The following is a 26,308-nucleotide window of genomic DNA, read 5'->3' as shown; positions in this document are numbered from 1 at the left end:
GGGGAAACGAAGACCCAAACATCACCATATTTATCAAGAATTAATGAAAAAGCCTCTGAGAGCAGAGAGGGAAAGAGCTGTGACAAAAGGTTATGGATATCAAAATGTAGAGATAGTACAGATAAATAGAGAAGAGGGGAGTTCTTCTCTAATCCATAATTAATAAAGGAAATTTGTGTCTGGAGAATCCGGACAGACCTCAGATACTGACTGATTTGTACTTCTCCTGGTTAACTTGTGTCAGGTGGATACAGAAGCAGTAGATCTGTGCTGCGATAACAGGGAGGGGGCTCTTTTTATAGACACAGCCCACCAAAACAGATCAATAGCCCCGACACTGGAGCCAAGGTATCATAACACACACACTTCCTGCTGGGCTTTAAGGTCATACTGCAAGGTTACAGATAGACGCCACTGTAAATCCATTTTTGTTGCTGCAATCACATGTTATTATACTGAACAAAATTATAAACACAAAACTTTTGTTTTTGCCCCCATTCATCATGAGCTGAGCTCAAAGATCTAAGACTTTCTCTATGTACACAAAAGGCCAATTTCTCTCAAATATTGTTCACAGATCTGTCAAAATCTGTTTTGGTGAGCACTTCTCCTTTTCCCGAGATAATCCATCCACCTCACAGGTGTGACATATCAAGATGCTGATCAGACAGAATGGGGATTGCACAGGTGTCCCTTAGGCTGGCCAGTTAAGTGCTCACTAACACAGATTTTGACGGATTTGTGAACAATATTAAGAAATAGACATTTTGTGTACATAGAGAAAGTCTTAGATCTTTGAGTTCAGCTCATGGTGAATGGGGGCAAAAACAAAAGTGTCATCCTGCAACTTTAACCACTATAATTCTTTCTTATTTTGTCAAATATTGAATGAGTCATTGGTATCAAACAATAAGCCTCTAAAGATTGTATGCTCATGTTTGTACAACCGAACAGTAAAAATCATATCTTACAGCTTCTCAGAAGAACATTACAAACTTTAGACTTTTATTTAATAACTTTATAATGCCAAAAAAACCCTAAACAATAAAATTATTTTAAGCAAGCACAAAACCATTTCTCCTCTTCTCTTCTCTAGCTCTGTGGTGCAAGGAGACCAGTACCAGTACACGATCCAGGTGGAAGCAGGTGGCCTGTTAAGCGTTCCCTCCCCACCTCTCCTTTACACCCATGGGCAGCCCTACTGTGGAGATGGCCTTGTACAGGGGTCTGTGCACTTAAGTGGATATAGTATACACAGTAATATGACTGTTGTTAAAGATGGTGAATAATTACACACTGAAATGTAGGTGATGATGATGGCTCTCTCTCTGTAGGACAGAAGAGTGTGACGACCGTAATCTGTTGGACGGTGATGGCTGCTCTAAGAAATGCCACAAGGAGATGGGCTTCAACTGTAATGGTGAGTGAGTCCGATTCACTTCAGCGCAGAAAAAAAACGTTCTGGTCCATCTCAGTTACACACACACACACACACTTTAAAACAGAAAGCTTTTTGAGCAGTGGGTTTTCTCTCAAAAGAACGGCAACACCATATCCACCATATCAACTTTTAGTGTAAAAGAGCACTTGCTAAATTGCCAGAAATCTCTCATTTGTGCAGGCAGCAGTATTACAATAAAAGAAAAAAATCAAGCCAATCAAATTTAATTTAAAAGACATAAAAGCTTCTGGCTTGAACCGAATCCACAAACCATTAATGTAGCATCACCGCAACATAAGGGAAAACAGATGAGCTGAAGGGTAAAGAGTAAGTTTTTGGTTTGCTAAGTCACAAGTCTTCTGAAGCATTTTGACATTAGGCTGGCAGAGAAACACTAGAAAAACACTTTTCAGCAGTAAAGCACACTGTTCGGTCTCAAAACATGTCAGGCATGTTTCCTTTATTGAATAAGTGTTGGCCTTTATAAGAGCAATCGAGACAGGCTTAGGAATATTGATAAAATAACTTTATGGATTTTTCATCAAAGATCATATTGTGGATTTTGGATCAGACAATTGTAAAAATAAACTTACAACAACAGTTGTGTTTTAGACATTGTTGCCATATTTCATTTTGTTTGATATGCTTTAACTAAAGTAAGTAATAAGTTTTTTATTATCAAATCACATGTGCAACAGTCGGCCAGCTCTCCCCAGTGAGATAGATCATAACCAGCTGTAAAAGCCTTTGCTTCTGACAATTGTTATACAATGACCCCATAGTTAAGTGATTGGAGGCCACCTTGTAGTTCCGACTGCCAGAATCAAATCTTTAAGGGGTGGGGGTGGGGGGGGGGTTACATTATTTTGCGACCTTTCATGGCAGTGTTTTTTTTTTTTAAACCAACTGGAAGCTTAGAATTAGGAAAGAGCAACTGTGGTTAGGTTTTAGGCCAGGTTAACTTTTGGTGAGGTTGGGGTTTCTTAGAATCAACAACCAAAGATTTATGGTAAGACGAAAAACATTAAGAAACCGTTCATTTGTGGCTCTGTGAGTCATGTGGCTGCCAGAAAAGAACTTGGTGGGTGTTCAAGATTTTGTGACGGAAAAACAATTTACCTGTTAATGCTCTCTAACAATTAAACTCTGACCCTCAGGTTCGGTTATATGTTATGATTTTGTTGTAGTTTATTTTTTTTCACTCCAGTCTGTATCCAAATCATTGGTCATAGATGCAGTGTTATATATAAGATTGTAACCTGTTTGATATGAATCCATGTACAATAGTGACCTATGAGACCAGGGCCAAATGTTGCTCATTTAACCCTGGGACAGGTGGATAAAAGTGGTAAAGGCAGTCAAAAGCACCAAAAACATGCAGCATAACATGGCAAAAGACAAACAAAGAAGCCACAGTGAGTGAACTCATCGTTTGTGATTCCACCACAGGACAACAATACTTTGTGTCTGCACCCTCGCCCAGTCTGAAGCATGCAGACACGCCACAACAGAAGCCTCACAACACAACATTGAAGGGAGTTTACCCAAAACACTCCATTGTAAGCAGAAGACTTAAGACTCTGCCTCTGTCAACATGTGTTTTTTGACCTTTGTATTAGGTAAACAACGTTCAAAAAACGCAATGTGGTAGAGTAAAGCCAGAGAGAGAGCATTGCCAACACGAACATTATCCATGATTTCACATCGTCATAATTAGCTCTTTACTCATGTATACTTGCTTGCGCATGCTTGCATATTCACCAACACACACTGAATATTATGTTATGCTGTGACGCCTCCCCTAATAGCCTCATACACATCGCTTACCTGTCACGTCTAACACGTCCGTGCGTCTCCTAGTGTCTCTGTTTCTCATTGAAAGACATGCTGGAGGAGAGCAGGCATTAACCACAATGAAATCAGCTATACTGTTGTGGTATGTGGTGTTCCTCCAGCCTTAACACGCATCATCTGGATAACAGAATGTTCACCCAAATGCTCCTCAGTTGCCACAAGCTAAGTCCAATAAGTATGTATATCCAACTTTTTGGTTATTTCATAAATATTCCATTAAATTGCTAAGACGATGAGACAGTACGTTAGTTGCTTCCTTTTTAGGCCATGTATTGTTTCTATTAGCAGCTGGGTGGTAGAATGTCCCATGAATAATGTGTGGTGTTAGGACTTGTGTTATGAGAAGTTGTTACAGGGCTAAAATTTCCATCATCCAGTCAATTTATTTGTCAGGGGGAAACGAGCCCATTCCCCCTCCTCAACAATGAGGGCTTGCCATGTCGTGACTGAAGCTATTACATCTCTTGTTTTACAATAAAAGACATCATGACTAGGAAGGGAAACAATTTGGCAAAAACAGGTTTTTACAAATTGCAACACTTAAAACCAATTATTCAGTTGTACTTCTTAGTCATAGACAGAATATTTGTTTGGGTTTTCTTGCCACATTAGCTTGACCCAGTTAACTCCAAATATGCCAAGTGCTTTTGCTCTTGCTCCGTTTAGTTGTGTTCATATAATTTAACAAAGTTCTGCAGTAACCACACCAGCTACATTTATAGCCATCTTGCTACAAACAAGCCATGGACAAGCTGCAAGTACTGCTTTAAAGTTATTTTTAATAGATTGCACAGATTTTTTAAATTTAATATTTTTAACTGCCACATTAAATAAAAGGTTAAATTGCACAATATGATTACAGCATGCAGACCTAAATAAAAAACACATGGTCTTAATAATTAAGTTAAAGATTGTCAAGTAGTCCTCTTTTGTGAGCCTTGATAAGTACACAGACTTGGAATAGAAAAGACTTAATAATTTTCACAGGTGTTGTCAAAGCAGGGGTGGAGTGTTTGGTGAGTTCACTTAGCGTATTGCCAAATGAACTCAGGATGACAATATGTCATTGAATTGTATCGACTTAATTTGCTTTTTATCAGAAACATGTTTCCGTTGACTAATTGAAGCCAATGCAGGACTGACTCTGACAGCACTGTCTGTGTAACTTCTGCAGCTGTCCAGATGTTAATGAGGTAAAATTTGTGTCTAAGTGTCTGATGTTTTCCTTCCTTTTTATCAATAGCTGCTGCATTACAAGCTGTTCAGTTCATGCTTCCCACCTTTTTTCTGTTACACTGCTGTAGCACGTATGCCAGTACCCTTACTCTATCGCTCGTATATTCATTGCTCATACCTCAGGGGCAGCTGTATTACGTGAATTTTTATTTCCTAATATTATTGAAATAACATCAATTACATCCTTAGTAAAGTCTAAAATTCCTTTATCACTTTACTGTAATCATTAGTGAGTTTTTAGATTATAGTATTTCTTTAACCTTTTATCAAAGACTTAAAGCGTCTGTTTAGCTTTTTACATGACACATCACTAAAAGTCAGACTGATAAGACCAAAATAAATGATATAGGTCTTCCTGAGCAGTCTGACAAAATGAGCAGTCCACATCAATGTCCTCTATCTTCGTAGAAATACTTTGTAGGGGTAATAATCAATGAAATTTTCTTCCACTCCAGGCCTGAAGTAAGGTTATTCCAGTAAGGAACAACGTTTGAAACAGAAACTAACTGTTTTGGAAACAGAGCACATATATTACAGATTTTTTTTCCCTCATGTTAGAGGAAAAGCAGATCTGGCCAACAGCACCAGGATGCAGTTGCAAAAAAAAAAAATCAATCAGGACAATAAATTCTTCAACCTAAACGACAAAAAGGTTGTTTGTCCATGACTCCAAAAACAACACATTAGCGTTTCCCATCAGGCAACTGGACCTTAACCGGACCTATATTAACCAGATAAATTCCATGGACAAACCAGTTTTTCAAGAACAATGATTTGTGTTTATGCACTGCTGAATCGAAGTGGCGATAGGTCTGGGTATGCAAGATTAACAGTGTGTCTCAATTTGGATGTTAAATGTACTTTTACTTTTGTAACCGCTGCAGCTTCCTCTGCCGCCATTTTCACAAGATTGAAAATAGGTTGGTGGTTCCTCCCATTAAGCTACGTAGCCAAGATGGCAGCTGTTGAGAGTGAGAAGAGTCCAGTGTTCCACAACTTTATAGCCATTATGAGTGTACCATCCGGGTACTCATAGTGCACTGCATTTTACCATGCTTCTCAGTGTAAACGCACTTACGCACTAAAAAAGTCAGTGTAAGTATGGAAAGGTGCAAACTGAGACACACTATTTGGCCTCACAAAAACACAACTTGTAACTTTATTCAGTGACTCTGGTGAAACTGTATTATATTTTATAGAGACAATATTTTTTTCTGGTTTTCCCTTACAGAGTTTCCTGATGAACACATAGCTTTACTTGTTGCGGTACTTTAGCTGCTAACTACTACTAATGGAAGCTGCCACTAGCTAGTTAGCTCAGTTAGCTGTGCAGCTAGCCGTCCTATTAGCTGACTCTGCCCAAAACTGGAAGCTTGGTGCTCTGAGGTAACGGTAGTACAGGAGCTTTGGACCGCTGGGAGCACCAAGTTCGGACAGAGGCAGCTGATAGCAGCAACTACAGTTGGCAGTCACTAAAGCTTACTGTAGCATTAGCAACAAGTAAAAATTGGAATTCCTTCATCATAACCATGAAAACACTTTCTGTGAACATACTGAACAACCTCCAGCTCTAGCTCAGCGATGGAATGACCGCTTGGTGTTGTGTTAGAAAAACACGTAGGAGGTTGGGAGCATGGCTGAGAGCAGTGTATTCAGTACGTGTTCAGAGGGTCTACTGCGCTGAAGGGCTGGAGACGGTTCTATGTTATACAGATTTCTCCATGGCGTCAAGAAGGGAGCCAAATTAAAACTGCTTGTTTGCACATTTATTGATTGATTTACAGACTGAGCAGGAGTAAAATAAAAAGCTGTAGTTTCCTGTCACTCTCTAGTCAACTGTCCAGCAGTATCAAAATGCCAGACCTTGCTTAGTGTTATTGCATTTTTGACAGCTGATAAAAGTTGAGTTGATAATAAACAAAATTCTAAATTTATTAGCAGACAATAAAATCGAAAGCAATATCTTCATGTCTGTATTTTTGTTTTCTACTAAACTCGGAACAACTTTGACAGTTCTTTGTAACACATAATGCTCCTGTTGTTACTTTGTGACTTATAGATACCCATGGCCCATTGAGATGCTTTTGGGATTAAACTAACTGGCCAAGTTGCATATTAGGTATATTAACCACTGGTCGGCCTATTAGTATTATAAAATTATTGTGAACTTCAATAATTAATTGAAGTCAAAGTTCATTTCTTACCATAATTTACAGTCTGTTGACAGCACAGAGAGTCAGATAGGGTTGAGTTGATGTGGCTAACATTAAAAGTGGCCAATAAAAATACAAAATAGATTTGCTCAGATTTGGTTCACTGACAAATAGATTTGGATGGAAGTCTAACAGTGGGGGATGAGAATACCCTGCCAAATTAAGAAACCAGGCTGTATATTCTTTCATAAATCCTCCTCCTCTCATTCTTCTCTCCATCTCCCAAGGTGAACCTAGTCAGTGTTATGTTTTTGACGGTGACGGTGTGTGTGAGGAGTTTGAACGGGGCTCCAGTGTTCAGGACTGTGGTTACCACACACCTTTGGGCTACACAGACCAATGGGCATCCACCGCCACTGCTTCTCACCAGGACCCCAATCACTGTCCCGCCTATGCTGCCACTGGGGAGCCATTACTTACCAAGGTATGAAGTACACAGGGCACATAAAAGACTTCCAGATGACAAAAAAAATCTTGTGGAGGACATTGTGGAAATCCTCAACGCTGGGGCAACAATGTTTGCAGCTGTCTTCAACAATGTATTAATCTCGGTATTATTTTCCTTAGTCTGGCCTAATTTATTTTGGCTCCTGTCTGCGCCCGACAGCAAAACATTAACCAACCAGCTAAATCCTCAAAGAAGTGAATTTCCAGAACCTGAAGGAGATGGACCATATAAAAATTCTCTCTTTCTTATGTTGCACTTTATTTTCTACCAACACAGTAAATTAATTCACATCATTACTGGTGCACCTGTGTGTGGGTGTGTCTTCATGTATACATTGCAGAGCAGTGCTGACCCAGATGCAGGGCCATTATACTACTGTGAAGCAATCATTTCAGTCATTTGGTGCTAATAAAGTCTAAAGTGTTGAAAACCAAATACACTATACATAAGGTTAAGTTTCTTGCATCAGTTCCACAGAATTCATATTATTTTCAGGTATAAAGTAACAGAAACAAAACTTCTAATGCAGTGCAGATACAGTAAATTCCAATTAAATGAACACAACCCATGTAAAATTCAAGCATGAGCATAATTTTGTCCTCACTAACTGACCAGAGTTTTGCTTAGCAACATTGTTTAGTGCTGCCACTGGTGGCTGGAAGCTATATTACAATAGCCTCTACTTTCAAATCCATTTTTCTTACAGCCAGTGGTTAAACAAACAGCAGTTTTACATGAGACCTCATTAGTTCCACCTAAGTAGAAATTTCCCAAAAATACACACACAGACCACTATTCCTGTCTTTCTCCCTGTCCACCCATTGCTCTCTTTTGCTAACTCACACTCTCTCTCTCTCAATTGTTCTCTCACTCTCCCTTTACTCACTTTATTATAACATCCTGAACGGTGGATTCTATCAGAAGAGCCTTCTTTTTACACACTCGAGACAAAAAAAAAAGGTTTTTTTAAGGGGTAACAAAACTTTTCAGGTCACAGTGACACAGCAGACCAGCGAATGGTAAGGAAAAGCCTGAAGAGACAGGGCTTTGCTCATAGCTTTGGAGGACATTTTGGCAGAACACTTTGTGATAGCACAGCAACTTTGAATATGGCATAGCTCCCTTTTTTCTCTTAACAACTTAACTACAAAATACATCAATCATTTTCCAGCTCTGACATCTCCCATAAAATGTCTACAATCACATGAGGGCTCTCAGGTCCATCATTGCTTCTAACTTGTGTCACGTTTTTAGAAATGGGAGCACATCAGCCTTGCTCTTCTACACAGTAGGTCACATACAAATGAAGTAAAGCAAAAAAAGGTGCAGAGTTAAGAAAGTTCTGCAGCTAGGCAAAGAACATAATTTAAGCCACTTTTATCATGGGAGGATAGCTGGTGTCAGACACACTGGTTCCAGCATCTTAGAACTGGCAAACCTCCTGGGATTTTTCACGCTACAATGTCTGTATGAGGAAAGGTGCAATAAACAAAACAAATCATTGTCAGTGTCATGAATAAAGCCAGCATGGCCTGTCAGATGCTTCACTGCCAGAGAATTCGGGCTCTTCGCAAGGCACAAAAGAATCTAATAGAATTTATGACATTAGAACGAAAAAATTACCATTGGGATAAACAGACAATGTTACCTTTTGGACAATAAAACAAAATCAATTAAGATTATGGTGATTACTTAAAATGATTTATTCCATAATTAGCATTGTTTATTTCCCTTGTTCTGTGTGAAGCTTTGCAGGTACCAGCACCTGGAGGTGAGTGAGAAAGTGCCCACCGATGCCTGGTTCCCTTGCACAGCCCAGTCTGATACAAATAATGACCTGGAACATTCATTTTGGCTGAAGGTATGTATGTATGTATGTATGTATGTATGTATGTATGTATGTATGTATGTGTGTGTGTGTGTGTGTGTGTGTGTGTGTGTGTGTGTGTGTGTGTGTGTGCGTGTGTATGTATGCACATACTCTATCTGTTTTCTCCTCCACTGAATGATTGTGGGTGGCTACTCTGTCTTCGGCTTCCAGCACTTTAATTTTTTAAATGGGCTTCAAGGGCCTCTCACACAGACTGCTACTCAAACCTCCACACGGACACACATTCCTACATAACTTTCTAACAATTATATGATTCATACAATGCATTGGTTACTATAATTATACATTTTCCAGGTCAACTGTGAATTATGGGTACTAATGATCTGTAGATGATTACCAAATCGTGACTAACCTACTTATTCTTTGTTTACATTTTGTGTTATTTTTACCCAGTGGGTACTTATCATCAAAATCATTCAGTAATTATCATTACCAGTTTACTAATCGTGGAAGACCAAGTGTTATATAATTAACTCATCATTCATAATTAAATACTTAAAAGGTTCATAAGTTATTAAAATACTGGCATCTGAAGGAATAATAATTTTGTAATCATAAATAGATCTCTTAGTCATCATGAACATATCATTTATAATTATAATTTATTATGGCTCCAGAAAATACAGAGCAACAAAAACATTAATTACGTCCTGTGTTCTCAAACATTACATATCATTAACTAATTGTTTCTTTGCGCTTAAAAAGTAATGTTTAGAATTGATTTGTATTTGCTTGTATATGCTACCAGATGTCCTGGTTTGTGTACTACACTGTATTTGGTCCTGGCCGTCCATTCCACACCTGTGTCTGCTTCTCATAATTAATAGTTTGGTAATATTTAATCTTTCCACAGCTAAAATTCCCTCAATCAACACTGCAGGTCCAGAGAAAGCATAGGCTAGCTGTTGATTTGTTAGCCTCACAACCTTGTTCGCCATGCTCTAGATTACAGGGCCCTTTAAAGTCATGAGCTTGCCTCTTTCTTTTCCTGCATATACTTAAACTTTTTTGCTTTCTCCCTCATCATTTCCACTTCTTTGTGGAATGACTCATATTTCCATCCACTGCTTCTTTTATGGATGCTCTCTTTATCAGGCACATCTCTGCAACCTCTCTGGAAGGCCGCCTTCTCCCTAAAGACTCTTTCACTGTCTGAAAAGCCTTCATGATAACAGCCATATCTGCCAGCTCTCCCTGAAACACCTCTTTTTCCTTGAAGTGTTCTTTCGGGCTCTGAAAGGCCTCCCTTGACTTAAATATCTGGTCTCGCTTTATCTGAAAAGCGTTCCTCAGCCATCCTATCATATCAATCTCTGCCAGCTCTCTAAAAGGCGTCCGTCTCATTTAACAGTTCTGCGTCTTTATTTGGAAGCCCTTTTTAGGCCTTAAAGTGATACACTATCCAAATGTTCTTGTGAGTTTGAAACACTCAAGTCTGTAGGCTTGACAGGTGACTGTAAAAAGTTGAAGTTTGGTCACAGAGAACAGAGGCCGGGGTCTACTTGGAATCACAGCAGTTATATATTGGATTCCACTTCCACACAATTATCATACCTGTCCTGCAGCATAATGAACAAATACAGGTATTAGTTTGGACATTTTACAGTACCTACCTCCTGCTATTTCTATGTTAAGAGCCACTCAGCGCACACTCTGACAAACCTACACCTGGTTTGATTTATTATTATTATTGTTATTATTTCTATTTATTTATTTGTGTGTAATTTCCTGTTTTCTTAATTTGTAATGCCCAATTATCACAGCGGTGCAGTCGTTAGCAATGTCGCCTCACAGCAAGAAGGTCTTGGGTTTGAACCTTGGTCGTCCCAGACCTTTCTGTGTGGAGTTTGCATGTTCTCCCCGTGTCTGTGTTGGTTCTCTCTGGGTGCTCCAGCTTCCTCCCACCGTCCAAAGACATGCAGGCTAAGTTAATTGGTCACTCTAATTCACCCTGAGGTGTGACTGTGGGTGTTAAGTGGTTGTTCGTTTCTGTGTGCCGTGTGATGGACTGGCAACCTCTCCAGGGTTTACATCGCCTTTTGCCCAGCGTCAGCTGGGATCGGCTCCTTTGTAAGTGGGATAAGCAGGTATGGATGATGGATGGACGGTAATTACCCCATTAGCCCATGCCGTAGCCTGATGCGCACCTCCCCAAAAATGTAATTACACGTCACGGTGATGCAGACCACAAGAACTGTGATTCTTTCTTTCTTTCCAGGTGGGATTTGCCCACCCTGGAGTGGCAGCCTCTGTGATGGTGTACCTGGCTTCAGATGGGTCATGGTCCGGGGAGCAGTGTCAGAGGACAGCCACCATCCTCCTGTCTGATACTACTGGCAAGAACCACTCATTGGGTACTTTTTACTTGTATTGATTTATTTGTATTTGATTGTTTTAAAGTAAGATAATGCTATATGATAATGACAATTAGAGTAGACTACAAAGTATTAACAAACACTTGGCAAGGTGAGAAGTTAAAAGACTGCTTCAAACCCTTTCATCTAACTAGGCACACATGACCTCTCATGCCATCGGAACCCATTGGTGGTGAATGTGACCCATGACCTCTCTCAACCATTCTTCGTCACCGCCGCTGTTGTTTTCCTCTTCTCCTCCCCCTCTGTGGCAGTGGCAGGCGTGGCATTGAGAACCTCCTGCCACTTCAGCACCTTCGCCCTGACCGGGTGCGCATCAGCGGGTGGGCTCTCCCACAACTACCTACTTGCCACACACACGCATGCTTTCACACACACACACACACACACACACACACACACCGCATGTCAGTAAGTGTTTCATAAAGTGGCGAGGGTTGCAAATTGCGACTAGCGGCTCACGGTGCATTCACGTTCTCCTTGGATGATTGTGAAGTAGTTGTTCTGACTGCAGTGTATGTTCATTTGCTCTGAAGTCGGATGGATGCTACTACAAATTTGTTGGATTAGCATTATCAGAGGATCTAGTTCACTCTCTATTGCAAATTACATGTTTGCGAAATATGTATATGCAATACATGATTTTACACAAGTCAAAGTTCTGTATACTTCTTTATGTTCCATTAGCATTTTATTTCTGTTATTGCAATAAAGATTTAAGGAGCCCTCCCTTTCCAACCTCGCATGAGAAGCTACGGTGGCCGACACGCTTTGTCGGCCCTTGTGCTAAATAATACAAGTGGGCCTCCATTTGTCCAAATTTCTCACTTGTTCTTCATGTTCATCTTTGTATGTATTCAACGTAGTGACGAAATGCACTCTGTAGAGCAGTTTGGCCATTTGAGCTACTGTAGAAACATGGCAGCACAACATGGTGACGTCCATGTAAGGGGACCCGTGCTGTATGTAGATAGAAATGGCTCATTCCAAGGTAATAAAAATATAACGGTTCATTATGTAAAGTCTTGATACACCACTGAAAACACAGTTATGTAAATTATATTGCATTTCTGTCAATAGAACCCTTTTAAATATTACACACTAGACCTTTAAACATAAGCATGCATAAAAGATAGATGTTCAGTCTTGGCATTTCTGTTACAAACAGGTAAATTCCCAAAATGACACCCTCTCCAAACCTTGACTTATTCCTTTAATCTGACTGAATTTGCTTAACCAGAAATAGTGCAGTTTAGAAATCCACGTTGCTTGCTCTGTCCCTCCCTGCCTCTCATCTGTCTCCTTCTCCCTCTCCTTTCCTCCCTCTATTCCTGCAATAGCTGTTTGCGGCAGCCGTGTCAGATGGAAAGCTGCAGTCCTCCCCAGTTAGAGCACGCCTCTGTCAGGTAGGCCCTTTGGAAGGACACAATGACCAATCAGAGAGCTGAAGCAGCAAACGAAAAGAACTATATCTATATATCAGTGTGTCTCTGTAGGTGTACAGGAGGAGGGGAGGCCTCTCAGTGCTCTGTTCAGTGTCACCGTGGTTTCACTATCACCGTCCTCAACGGCAGGGAAACCCCACCCCATCAGGTACACTGAATACTGTAAGATGTGTTGTCCTGTTGAAATAACATCACGAATGGCCTTCAGTGTTTTATCCTCCAGTTACATATTGATATCCAATGAAGTATATTATGCCAGAGAGTTGTCATTTTACATTCATTGGGTGTGTGTTGAGATTGAACAGAGATGTAAGAGGGGTAGCACCAAGGTCTCACGGGTAAGGCCTTGACACACAAAGGGCTTGCAGTATTTCATTCCTACAAATTCTAGAGGAGTAAGTAGTACAGTGAGTTGTTCTTTTACTAACTCAGCATTTGTGGTTGCATCCTCTTTTGCCTCCAAAAGCTGGGGTAACGCAATTACATCTCCTATGAATGATGGGGGAAACCAAACATTTTTTGTCTAATGTTTTCACTTTCACAGATGACACAGCATGTCAAATGAGGAGTCCAAGCAACTGTCTACATAATTCAGGGAGAAAATTTAGGAATTAGATGGCGTTGACTCAAAAGCTTAAAAAAATAGGGATGGAGTCAACAAGGACCTGTATTGAACTGATTCTTAAGGTCCTGGCTTGACATCACACCATTCTTTAGATTACAATGAATTTATTTGGTAATTTGTGGTAACATTTTTAGTGGTTAACTACAAGAATACATCAATACCCTCAGTGATATACTGTATAATTAATAAGATGATTCAAAAGAGAGACAGTGTGGTTTTCTGTATCAGACACTAAAAGTTTTACATTTCAAACAGCTAAAACCCCCCCCCCCCCCCCACCACCCATTTCCATTCCATCTCTTTCCCCTCACTTCCTTTGTCTTTCTTCTCCCAGAGAGAAACACACCTGGAATGTTTTCATGGTTCATGGGATCGTGTGGTTAGTTGTCAGCCTGCAGACTGCGGCCTGCCTGATCAGTCTCATGTCTACCACGCCATATTCAGTTGCCCCTGGGGAACCACATTCGGCAAACAATGCTCCTTCACCTGCGGATCACCAGCTATACTTCAAGGTACGTCATGGATTTGTCTATTCTGTTCTATTTTAGTGCAGTCGAGTCTATTAGCATATTCTTTGTTAGACAGGAATGGATACTGAACATACTGAGTGTATATTAAGGTCACACTTGGTCACACTTCATAGTGCCACTTTCAGGTTAACCATGCAAACCATACTTATTTTTCAGAACTTGTTATTTCTTATTGGCTGCTGTTCCCAATTAGATAAACTGACATTCAATGAGTTTCAATCAAAGAGTCATTTAGGATTTGAGGAACCTCATTTAATGAACACACTTTTTTAATTTCTCAAAATATTTCATTTTGCTGAATGATAGGGTCCACACTTTCTCAATAAAATATCGCTTTCAATCAACAACTCAGCAGCTACCTTACAACCCGCTTCCTCCTCCTTTACAGTCTGGTGAACAGACAAACCACAGCAAGATGCTTTCACTAGCTACAGTCCATAAAATAAAATGGACATTAATCCTTGATTTAATTAAATTAAAGTTTAGAAATTGGAGCCCTGTTTTTTTACTGGGCGCATCCTGTTATAGTTACTGACAGTGTTTATTTAAAACAAATTTGTCTGAAAAAACAGAAAAGACAAGGGGAACTAATCCACAGTGTTGCAATAAAATCACAGTGGAAATACCATTTTCAAAATCACAACCATGTCTTCTCTCAATGAGGCTTGCTCCTCATAGTGCTTTTGCGGGCTTCATGGCCTTTAAAATTAGAGTGGATAACAGTAATTGAAATTCAGGAGGACCACTGATAGAAACATCTACACGCCATGTTCCTTTTCGTTTCTCACACGCACACACACCACAATTTACCTCTACTCAGATGTCGTCAATGTTTTTTAAAAGACTTTCACCATAACGAGTCAGAACAAATATTGCCTGTGGCACCCATAATTAGTACCATCACGCACACAAATTCTTAGTTACACACAAAAGTAAGAAAGCTTTACCCCTATTTGATAATGTTAATAAAGTTGTGTATTTGGTAAGTTATGCATTGTAGTAGATGCGTCTTGAAGTGATTAGATGGAACAAGTATGATGTCCACTCACATGTGTTTGCGGTTGAAAAGCCACAGTTAATGTTCAAATGTCGCAGTAGAGTCAGCAGTAAGGCCCATGTACTCATGATGTAAATACAGATTGTGCAGAAATAATTCCATTTGTGGCTTTTGGTTTAGGGAAGTATGTTTGAAGGCCATCATGCCTCACAGAGCAGTGAAAGCACACTGTGTAGTTCACAAGAATATGTTCAATTCACACCAGTCCAGCTGTAATGGATTTTGATAATCACAACACCAGCACAATGTTTAAATGGCTTATAAAAAATGTGATGCCATGTTAAAGATTCATTACATTTTATAGATCTAATAAAAATTAAAAATTGTGAAAGGTTTAGGTTGTTATGATTCTGCACGCATACCAACACTCATGCTTCACGTGGGACCATACAGGCATAGAAAATATTAGCTTTGGGCAATGTTGAAGCCATAGTCTCCTTCTCCTCATAACTGAAGAAGACAGAGCCATGAAACAAAACCAGAATGTTTGGTGGGACTGAAATGAATCCACGATGTTGACCTACTTGTGCTTCTCCAATGTACTTCTTTGTTTTTTAGTTGTATAGTGCCGAATATATAACTCTAAAATGTATGTTTCAAAGCAAGGCAATGTAGCTTTTGAAAGACAAAATCACACAATCTTCCTCTTTTAAATGAAAAGTTGGATACATAAGCAATTAAATAAACTGTAGCTCAATTCAATACACTCATGGGGTTTGCTGCTAAAACATCACTTGATCTGGTATGACTAGTGGCTTAGTGGCTAATGTTAGCTACTGTTTGCAAACTACAGATAAATGTTACTTGGTAAATGACATCACTGAAGATTACAAAGTCAGTTAGTTGACTTTATGACTCACCTCTATACTTGTGCTACAGGTACACTACACTGCATGTCACAGACATTTCTGCGGTTTTATAAATTATTATTTTTATTTTTTACCACACCAAGAGACATGTTTGCTTGTATTCCCATTACACTCTTTCCCATGTCAGCTCTTTAAACACTTTGCTAAAGAGAATCTTGGTAATTTAAGTGCCATTAACCTGTAATTACCACATGTAGTCAGAGTGGTTACTGCAAATCTTATAATGTGTCCAATACAATCTGCAGTTTTCAAAATGGTGTAGAGGTGAAGTCAAATCTGTCCAGAAGTGAAAATAAAAAAAACTCTGACTTAACTGAAGTTGCAAGTTGTAGTTTATGCAGGTTTAGAATAATAGAGATAGAAATAAAAAGAATAGAGAAAACAAAACACACAAAAAAATACAAAATTTTTAACTTAAAATTCCCCTCTCCCCTCCTCAGGTGACAGTGACAGGTTGGTGTGTTTGGAGGACGGTCTGTGGTCTTTCCCAGAGGCTTATTGCAAGATAGAGTGTCCAGAGGTTCCAAACATACCCAATGCCAAGCTGTTAACAGCAGACTGTCTGGCCTCAGGGCAGGATGTAGGCTCTGTCTGCCGTTACAAATGCAACCCAGGCTTCTATGTAATAGGGAGCCTCAAAAAGAAGATAAAGAGGTAAGTGTTTTAAAGCAGTTGGCAGCTCAGAGGTCAGGGAATAGTGCTACAGCTCCCAGGGCTTGCAGTATAGACTAGCATCACTCATATGAAAAATGTATGTATTACAGGGATAGGGAGTAATTGTAAATTCAGCAAATATTTCATCACGGTTTGCTAGCTCTCTGTTTTGTGTGTTCTCTCGGTTTTCCTACACCGACCTGGCTCTGTAAATGAAAAAACAAAGACCGGAAGTGTTTCTCAAAATCAAGAATGTAAAGAACGGACTTGTGTTCTTGGGGAGAACGTTCTTGCTAGTTGTTCTTGGAAGAAGGAACTTTTAATGTCACAAGCACACAAAACGCTGCTGATGGTTTGAAATGATCTACACAGTTGATTTATCGCCTCTAAACTTCTCAGAAGTTGACCTCTGTCTCAGCTTCTTTCCGTCCCTCGCTTGAATGCCGAAATGAATGCTGGGATATCTCTGCCGTCAAGTTCACACAAGTTACCAACCAATGCATCCTCAGTAAAATGGGCGTGTCAAGAATACTTCCGGAAATTTTAACCGTTCTTACCAAAATGCAAACTTGTTTTTTGAACACAGATTGAGAAAGGCCCGAGGACAAGGTCCACTTAACATTGTTACAGCCAATCAGCAACAGGTGGTGTTAATGCTCGTGCACAGGAGTGATGGGTGGAGGGGGGCAGTGGGAGAGAGAGTTCTATACACCGGCACAATCAAATATGCTGGGCTCCAGACACTGTGAAGACGAGAGATGGCCGAGAAACAGCCAAAGAGGAAAAGGTCTGCAGAGTATAAACTGAGAAGAAAGTTATATGACCAAGCAAGGGCAAAATGTGGGGGGTGGAGCTTCTGAGGGAGCACTGAAGGGAGGGGTGTGTTTGTTTGGCAGCAGAGTTCAAATATCAACAATCCTTCTGCAGAATCACTTACTCTCCCTTTAAATACTAGCAAGCCTGCGTAGACAGCAGACCAAAGTAAATGCAGTGTTTTATCACGCATGCCTCCCTGCGTAATGGAGTAAATTCCTTCTTTTCCTTTATTTTACAAGATTCCCTTTACGCACTTGTTAATAAAATCAGGATCTTTGATTTAGCTATTTTATGCAACAGTATAACAGTGCATCACATGAACATTCAAGACCCAAGGGCAACGTTTTAAATATCGATCAAGTTTAAAGAGGCATTTTTTGGTCCATCATCTGTAAAACGATACTCTGTTTCGGAACAAGCTCACATTAGGTTCCAATAAAATATTTACCGCTCCTAACTGGGCCTCGTCATTACTTTGCCAATTTTATTCATTGGGTAACTTGCTCATTACTGAACACAGTTCACATGTTGTTAATGAGATGAGGGTTTTCTAATAGGAGGAGACAGCCTCTGGGGTGAATTTATATCCTACATGGAGTCAGCTATTTCACACTTTTCAGTCTGTATTAGTAGTAATCAAATTGTTAAGTTCATGTACAATATACAGTATAGATATGCTATATTTCCTTGGTGTATTGTCTTGAATTGTAATTAAAATGCAGTGTATCAAATATCGAACATGCTGACTTGTACTGTCACATTAGGCAAGTAAAAAAAAACCATTTAATAGTTTTGCATTACATTAAATTTCCATCCAATACGGTGAAAAACTATTTTATGTAATGATCCATTTGCAGCTGGGTATCTTTATGAGTTACGCTTTCTCAAACATATGTGTAAACATTTTAATAACCCCTGATGCTTTATTAGTCCAACATGTTCAAGTGAACAGCAGCAGCTATTAAATAGCTTTAAACAGGCTTTTTACTCTTGCTTTTGACACATGTACCCACATAAATTTATACTGCAACACATACTGTTGCATTTACACACTACATACACCACACTGGAGATCTTGTTTTACTGTAGAATGGGCAGTCCTTTGCACTCAGTATGTTTTTTGTTATTGAAACAGTAAAAGTAAAATGGGACAATAGAGAAGGTGAGCAGGGGTATAGAGTGCATGTGGTTCTAGAGGGAGTTTGTTATGTTAAACCTCAATACACTTCCAACTTTTGATAAATAAATGTCCACTTTGGTACAGAATGATACAACAGAATTCAGCAAACAAGACATTTTGGACATTTTTTGACAAAAATCCCTATTATTGCAGACAACTAAAACTTTTTTTAAGTCTTTAAAAGTAATTTTAACTTTGTGTTGTCTAAAATTAAGATAAAGATGTTTTCATATGCTCCTGTTGTCTCTAGGAAGTACTTCAAGTTGGTGTGCCTGGAGGGAGGGCAGTGGGAGGAAACTAGCTGTGAGCCGATATCCTGCCCAGCCCTACCTGATGTATTCCAGGGCATGTATACCTGCACCAATGGCCTGTACTATGACACCCTCTGCACCCTGAAGTGCCCAGATGCAAAAGAAAATGTAGGATTTCAGCCGCTGTCCATTTATTCCACAGTACTTTTGATCATTATCAACACAGTGGTGTGACCATCAAGTCAATTTTAGATCAGCTGGACACAATAAGACACTTGAATCCTCCATATTGAATGTTTCTAGGTCATGATGTAGTAAAAAAGATGCAAAAGTCTAAGAGGATGTAAAAGGTGTCATCACTTTGAAAATGTATCTTAAACCAAACTTCACATCTCAAGACTGATGAATATAGACACTATCACAATATATGTAATACAATTTTGTTTGATGGCAGACATGATAAACAAAAGACATTCCTCTCTGAACCACTACGATTTTAATATGCGTTTGTTTCCAGAGTGAGATTCGCTGCACTAAGGATGGCGAGTGGACGACGACGTTCACCATGTGCTCCAGGCTCCAGGGCTCATGCTCTCCTCCCCCTGATCTCAACTCTGTTGAGTACAGCTGTGACCAGGGGATGGATATCGGTGAGTGTAACCTTCTTTCAGGGATGAGAGTGTCTTTAGCTTGTCTTGTTACACAACACTCCACTAAATGGACAATGGCGGTAGAGCATCGCTCATGCCTTTTCCCCTCTCACACTCATTCCTCATTTTCTATTGGTATTCCTTGACTTAGATTTGAGCCATTGACTAGCTCACATTATATACAATACTTAAATCCTGTCCAGATATTAGTGGATATATAACACCATCATTTGAATCTCAAACCAGGTCTGATACAGTCGCTTGATTTATTACCTTCTACGGTTAAAGTGTCAAATACTAATGTCTTATTTACCCAGCCACGACAACAGCAAAGCTTCTTCTCTCACCTGATAAAAAATGAAGAGCCTATATTAAACAAGAGAGGGTAACTAGGGCACAGATACCACAGAGTAATGGTGGTATTAAAGTGTAACTGGCTATTTGCACCACAGTGCAATTTTGGAGAAATTCATCCATTCTTTTACCTCCTCCTGCCTCTAGTACTGTGACTGTCTCTATATACCTGTCTGAGTCGGAAATCAATCCACTGCCTTGGATAAAAGGCTGCAGGTCAGCTTTTAACTAAATATATATTATTTTGTGTCCATATCACCCCTGTTTTAGCATCCTTGCACTGGCTGCCTGTTTCTTTTAAATCAAAAGTATTTAAATTACTTTGCATTTAATGTTTGTTTATGTTTGTTAAACACATATATACAGCTATAGTAGCTTAACAGCATCAAACTCATAAGGAAGTCATAACATTACATGCTGGCAAGTAGATAAAAATGTGTTATGGGAGTTTGTCAAGCTGTAGTTGAATTCTACTGACTGAGGACTTGAACCAATGGACGGGCTCACAGCACACACAAACAGTAGAAACCCTCCTACAGTGACGGTTACCAAGAGTGTGGACTACAGATGACAGCATGGTCTAACGTTATTAGTTAGTTATAAGTTTCTTCCTCAGTGTTTGAACATGAATAAATTCAACTGATGCTAGTGAGGGTTAGCGATGTTATTACCTCCGCCAAGAAGGTTATGCTTTCAGTGCTGTTTGTTTGTTAGTTTGTCAGCAAGGTCATGGAAAAACTACTGGCTGATTTTTATGGAACTTGGTGGAAGTTGGGCCAAGAAAGAACCCATTCGGTTTGGAGAGGATCTGAATGATGGGGCTCTCTGAGTGCCCTTCTAGCTTTTGATAACTGCCCCCCCCCCTTCCTTTTCCTTGCAGGTGCTGTTTGCTACCCAACATGCATTGTGGCTCTGGACATGGATCTGCGTGACCCTGTGGTCCTTCCCAATGGCACTACAGCTGACTCTTTAAAGCACTGGATGCTGGCCACCAAAGTCCAGGTGAGACACCTGAGGAGTCAGTTGCTTAAGTTTTTGGCTAGACCGCCGAAAAGCCTGGCCAGTCCTATAAATGCGAAAGTCTGTCCCTGAGTCTTGTTTCTCTAATGATTCTATTTAAGTTAATTGAAGATCAGTTCAATTCTATTGTTCTGTACCATCACTAATCAAATACTAAATATCTCAAAAACAACAAAGTACTTTTTTAATATGCATAGTTCAAATCATCTATGTATATGTATATACACAGCGATTTAACCAAAATATATTATGTAAACTTTAGTTAACTTCTATTTAATAAATTAAAGTTAAGCAAAACTAAACATTCCACAAATTGAAAAATAAAAAACAGCAGCCAGCCAAGGGGAATGTTTTCTATTATATTTTCACTAGTAACATTGCCACATGTGCATGAACATGGACAGGAGACATGTACTGTAGCAACAAATCTTCTGCTCTCTCCCTCTTCATGCTGGCCTTGACCGATTGCTTGCTTACATAACATTTTACATTACATTTTTCTCTTTTACGACAGCGGCCTAAATGCGGTCAGTCTCTAAAACTTTGAATGAAGCCTGCCTCTCTGCTTTAAAGGTTCATACTGATGTTTTATCTACTTTACGTCTTACTTTACATTCGTCTGCTGCCTCCCTCATAACCACTGTTGTAATTCCAGCAATTTGGTGATGTGTTGGGAAGCTTAATAGAGGTTAAAAAAATGATTGTCAAATTTGAAGCTGCAGAGGCTGCGATGTCATGACGTTGTTCACCTCTAGTATGGCTCAAGCTCTAAAAACACAGGATTTTTTCCATAATGTCTTTTAATAGACCCTCTTGTAAATGAAATGCATGCTTTCTGCTAAAAATGTGTAATGATCAAGTGCACCCTGACATTACTCATATGATGTCACTTGAGTAATTTTCTCACACTTGGCAAAAAGTACATACATAACTACGCGGTACTCCCTGTGACTAATATATTGACTTTCACATATGAAATTAGTGGAGTACTCCCTTAAATTTCAACCTTCAGAACCTTGGATGACTATTACTTTAAATATTTCCATCCCATCATGTTCTAAATGCTCAGACAATTTTCCAAGTACATAATTTTTGAAGAAACATCAAATCCTTGTAATTTTGGCTTTCTGGCATGAACATTGTGCTGATATTGGATATCTCATAATTGACAATATCTACTATTGGCAGCTAAAGTGCATTTTAAATGAATCCATATATGTCAAAATTAGACTTAAACTCGTAAAATAGTAATGGGCTACAGTCAGTGTCCATTTCAATAAATACAGAGCAGTGAAATATAGGAGGGGCTGTACAGATCATCTTGCAGAACTGGTTGCATCTGTTGCTAAGCTGTTTCATATTGCATGATGAGGCGTAACGAGGTGAAAAATGAGAGAGCTTGATTGGTTTAAATAATCGCAACTGAGCAAGGCACTATGGTTTTGCTACCATTTGGAAACTCTTGGCGGGTTTTGTAGAACAGTTGATGTTTTGCTCGCTTTGCTGCTATGCGACCAGTCCATGGCGCGGTGAAAGCCGATCCACTGACAAACAGCGCTGGGATTTTTACACAAAAACACCCATCCGAATGAATAATGCATCCAAACATCTGGTGGTCTGAATAACAGCATGAAGTACACCGAGCTACTGCTCCAGCCTGACTCACCTTTACTGATAAGTACACAGCCAAGTTATTACAGTTAAAGACAGACAACTAATTTGGACAGCTGACAATTTGCTACCATACATATTTGCATCAGACTTCATCAGACACATCTCCTCTTTTTTTATTTTTAATCCATCACAACATCATGTGAAACTTGGGCGTCATGACTGACGACCAACTGTCCACCCCAGACTTTGCCCCCACCACCTCCCAGTTAGGTTCAGAATTAATATTTATATCTCTGACTGCGTATGTCTTTATGTCTTAAATCCCCTGAGAGAGGTGTTCTTTGCTTGATTGCGAAGAATTTCAAGCTTTGTTTTAAAATGAGCAAAAAGTGCTACTCCTGTGAAAAAGGACTACAAAAGGACAACACAAAGGGTTTGTAATTTGTTAGTTTAGTGATAGTGATAGGATGGATAAAAGGAGATGGTGACTTGAAACTTTCAGTTTAGCTTGAATGGAAATGAACTACATGGTCATTAGCTGCAACACAACAACTCCCTGTAGATTCATTCCACCTTAATACCTCTTTTTACATTAGAAATAAATGATTACCACATTCAAATTTCAAAAGGAGCCAAAGTTGGGAAAAGAAATTCCTTTTGAGTTTTAACAAATGTATGGTAAGTTCAAGTTCTTAATTGTCATGTGCACAATAATTAAAGTGAAGCAGTCACTGGCAATAAAATGCTCAAACAATATGTATAAAAATAAAATCACGCAAATCAAACAAAAAAAAGATATACTGCATATACAGTGTTATGTTACTTTCTCGATTAATCCATTAGTTGTTTGGTCTATAAAATGTCAGAAAATTATGAAACATTTCGATCAATGTTTCCCAAAGCCCAAGGTGACGTACTCAGATGCCTTGTTTAGTCCATAAGATATTCAGATTACTTTCATAAGAGTAAAGAAACCAGGAAATAATCACATTTAAGTAATCACATAAGCGTGAATCAAAAAATATTGACTTTCTTCTTAAAAAATTACTCAAACCGATTAATCCATTATCAAAATAGTTGGAGATTAATTTAATAGTTGATAATCAATTAATAGTTCTCTAGACAGTAGAAGAGGGACAACTGTAGACTCTAAACGGAATATGGGTGGTTCGATCCCTGGCTCTTCTAGTCTGCATGTCAAAGTGTTCTTGGGCAAGACGATGAACCCTGAATTTCTCCTGAAGGCTATGCCATCAGTGTGTTTCTGATGAACAGTTGGCACCTTGCACGGGGTCCTCTGCCATTGCTGTATGAATGTGTGAATGTAACATGTAGCTATAAGAACTCTGATTAGTCAGAAAACTAGAAAGGCGATTAACAAGTACAGTCTATTTACATTTAGCAAGTCTATCCGTCAATGTTGTGAGATCATTTCCAGCTTTTTCTAATATCCTTAATTACTCTTTTCAGGATTCAGGTGTCATGTTTTTTTAGTCTACAGAAGTGACCAGCCACACAACTGCAGTGAAAATTGGACTTATATATCATTACTATTTGCATTTTTTTAAAAAGTAAACAATACCTTTCTAGTAATATTTTAAACCAAAGCACTTAAAATAAATTTTGCAGTGAGTGTAGTAAATAAAAAACACATAAATTGCAGAATTTATTTTTTAATAAAAATCATCTCAAATGGCTTCAAAAGTCTCTCTAAGTACTTAAAAATGCTGCCAATGCTGTCTCATGTGTATGTGAATGTGCATTCGTTATCATTCAAGCGTTTTAGAATTACTGGAAATCCCAGGCAGATAGCAAGAGTAAAGGTTCCAGTTGACGTCAAGCCGTTTAGGAAATACACACATCTCTCACACACACAGTGTATACAGTTCACAGTGAACACACTCGTAGGAATGTCAGATCTTGGGTCGGAGTTAGAGCGCTTTTGTTTTGCTTTAAAGGTGGGTCATGTTACCCAATATCATATCTCAGGAATCGCTTCTACGTTAACGCTGTCGCAAACACTGCTCCAGTTTCACCTTACTTTTGGGTGGTCAGTCAGCCAGCCAGCCAGCCAGCCAGCCAGTTAATCCGCCCTTGCCAAGGTCAAATAGTTGGATGGAGGTCTGGTTACTTACGCCATATCTCTGACACTGCCTTGTGATTTCAAGGCATTGTGTTATCTCAAATACTTCAGAATCAGGTCTCCAAGAAATCACAGGGGAGGATCCACTTTCGCTGTCCATATTTGTTAGTCAATCAGCTATCTGCTAACCACCTTCCAAATTTCTGGGGTCAAATAAATGAGAGAAGACCCACAGCCTCACTCAGTATCTAGAACTCAGAATTTTGATTTTTAAGTTGTATAAAGCAATTATTATTCTTCCATCACAAAGTTTTTAAAGCATGCACAAACAAATACTACAAAAAGGCAGCAAAAGCTGTTACAATGTTTTGCATATGTCCATGAAAACAGTAGGACATAAAGTTTGCATCAAAATGAGTGCAATATGTGCATTTTTATGTAATAATTCATGGTAAAGGAGGCCAAATCTGAGTGGATCATTGACAAAAAGGATTTTGTCAACACTATTACAAATGTTACTCATTGTTTTATCATTAAAATACAATAAACTATAAGCATGCACGAGGCACAGTGTTTATTCATTGTATACATGCTGGTTGCATTTCATGTTGACTCCTTTCCATTTCTGCACTATGATGTTTCCCCTTTATTGTAAACATCCCTATATTTACAATAATAATAATAATAATAATACTCAGATTTCCATGAACCTTGCTGTAGATATTCATGGTTCCTGAGAATTTGTGCCTTTGGTGATCTCGCTGACCTCTGTTCTTGTGTTTACAGTGTAAATTTTACAGAAATTATGGGCAGAATCCCGTGAAACTTGCATAAGCATTTAGTTAGAAGCTGTTTAATCTTAATACGGAAACACACTAGTGTGGTCTGCGAGCAGATTGGCATTATCCTCCATCTACAGTATGGCTACTTATGTTCACTTTAATTAAATTATTCTCAACTAGTACTACTTTGGAGCCTCAACGACACAAAAATGAAAATGATTTTGTGACCGAGTGTAATATGTTTTTTCATGGCAAACACAGTGGTTATCCATTTCCTATGACTGTGTTTCTCAACCGTTTCTTACGTGCTTTGTTTTCCAGAGCATAGTCTGCACAGGGATGATGAAGTGGTACCCTGACCCTCAACACATCCATTGCATCCAGTCATGTGAGGTAAGAGTCCAACCAGCCAAGAGGTCCTGCATCAAATACAGGAGTATATACAAATACTTTTCATCCAGATATCAGTCTCACCCAGGTCTCTGAAGCTGTTAAAAGAGTGAATATCTATTGTAGTTATGACTGATACAGTATCTGGCCATGGTCTACAAAAAAGGATTTGAGAGAGAGTGCCTAGTTATCGCTTCTGTATGTCAAAGATCTGATGTTTTTTGTGTGGTGAGAGGAACAAGTTCAAAGAAGCGATTGTACCTTTTTCCACTTAGTGTAAATGAGCACCAAGGCGCTTTGTGTACATAGTGTTTGATACAGTGCTTGCTTAGATGAAAGTGTAATTCTGTCGTTACATAACATGTCTAGTATGTACTTATGTGTGCTTTTAAAGCCTCAAGGTCAGGAGGATCTCAGTTTGGCTTTCGTTCTGTTACTATCAAAAGATATTTTATTAACGTTGAGATAGGGGATACTTAAAACAATTACAACATTTCTGGGCATAACCGCATTAAATTTACTGCCCTAGC

The 26,308-nt window shown here is 39.1% G+C and overlaps 1 protein-coding gene across 1 annotated transcript in view; it reads left to right on the top strand.

Moving 5' to 3' along the window:
- Positions 1–26,308, top strand: part of pappa2 (pappalysin 2) — a 71,584-nt gene that overhangs the window by 32,600 nt on the left and 12,676 nt on the right. The window contains exons 12-25 of the mRNA XM_038718850.1: positions 1,097–1,225; positions 1,335–1,420; positions 6,972–7,168; positions 8,940–9,053; positions 11,302–11,437; positions 11,593–11,767; positions 12,799–12,864; positions 12,955–13,051; positions 13,863–14,040; positions 16,425–16,638; positions 18,885–19,053; positions 19,403–19,535; positions 20,770–20,891; positions 25,710–25,781. Coding sequence (XP_038574778.1) covers positions 1,097–1,225; positions 1,335–1,420; positions 6,972–7,168; positions 8,940–9,053; positions 11,302–11,437; positions 11,593–11,767; positions 12,799–12,864; positions 12,955–13,051; positions 13,863–14,040; positions 16,425–16,638; positions 18,885–19,053; positions 19,403–19,535; positions 20,770–20,891; positions 25,710–25,781 — 1,888 coding nt within the window. The remainder of the gene's footprint in view (positions 1–1,096; positions 1,226–1,334; positions 1,421–6,971; positions 7,169–8,939; positions 9,054–11,301; positions 11,438–11,592; positions 11,768–12,798; positions 12,865–12,954; positions 13,052–13,862; positions 14,041–16,424; positions 16,639–18,884; positions 19,054–19,402; positions 19,536–20,769; positions 20,892–25,709; positions 25,782–26,308) is intronic.

The sequence above is a fragment of the Micropterus salmoides genome, unplaced genomic scaffold (assembly GCF_014851395.1).
Source record: "Micropterus salmoides isolate LMB-PRFRI ecotype aquatic unplaced genomic scaffold, ASM1485139v1 Ms_hic_scaffold_14, whole genome shotgun sequence".
Lineage (NCBI taxonomy): Eukaryota > Metazoa > Chordata > Actinopteri > Centrarchiformes > Centrarchidae > Micropterus > Micropterus salmoides.
This window is presented reverse-complemented; position numbering and strand designations above follow the sequence as displayed.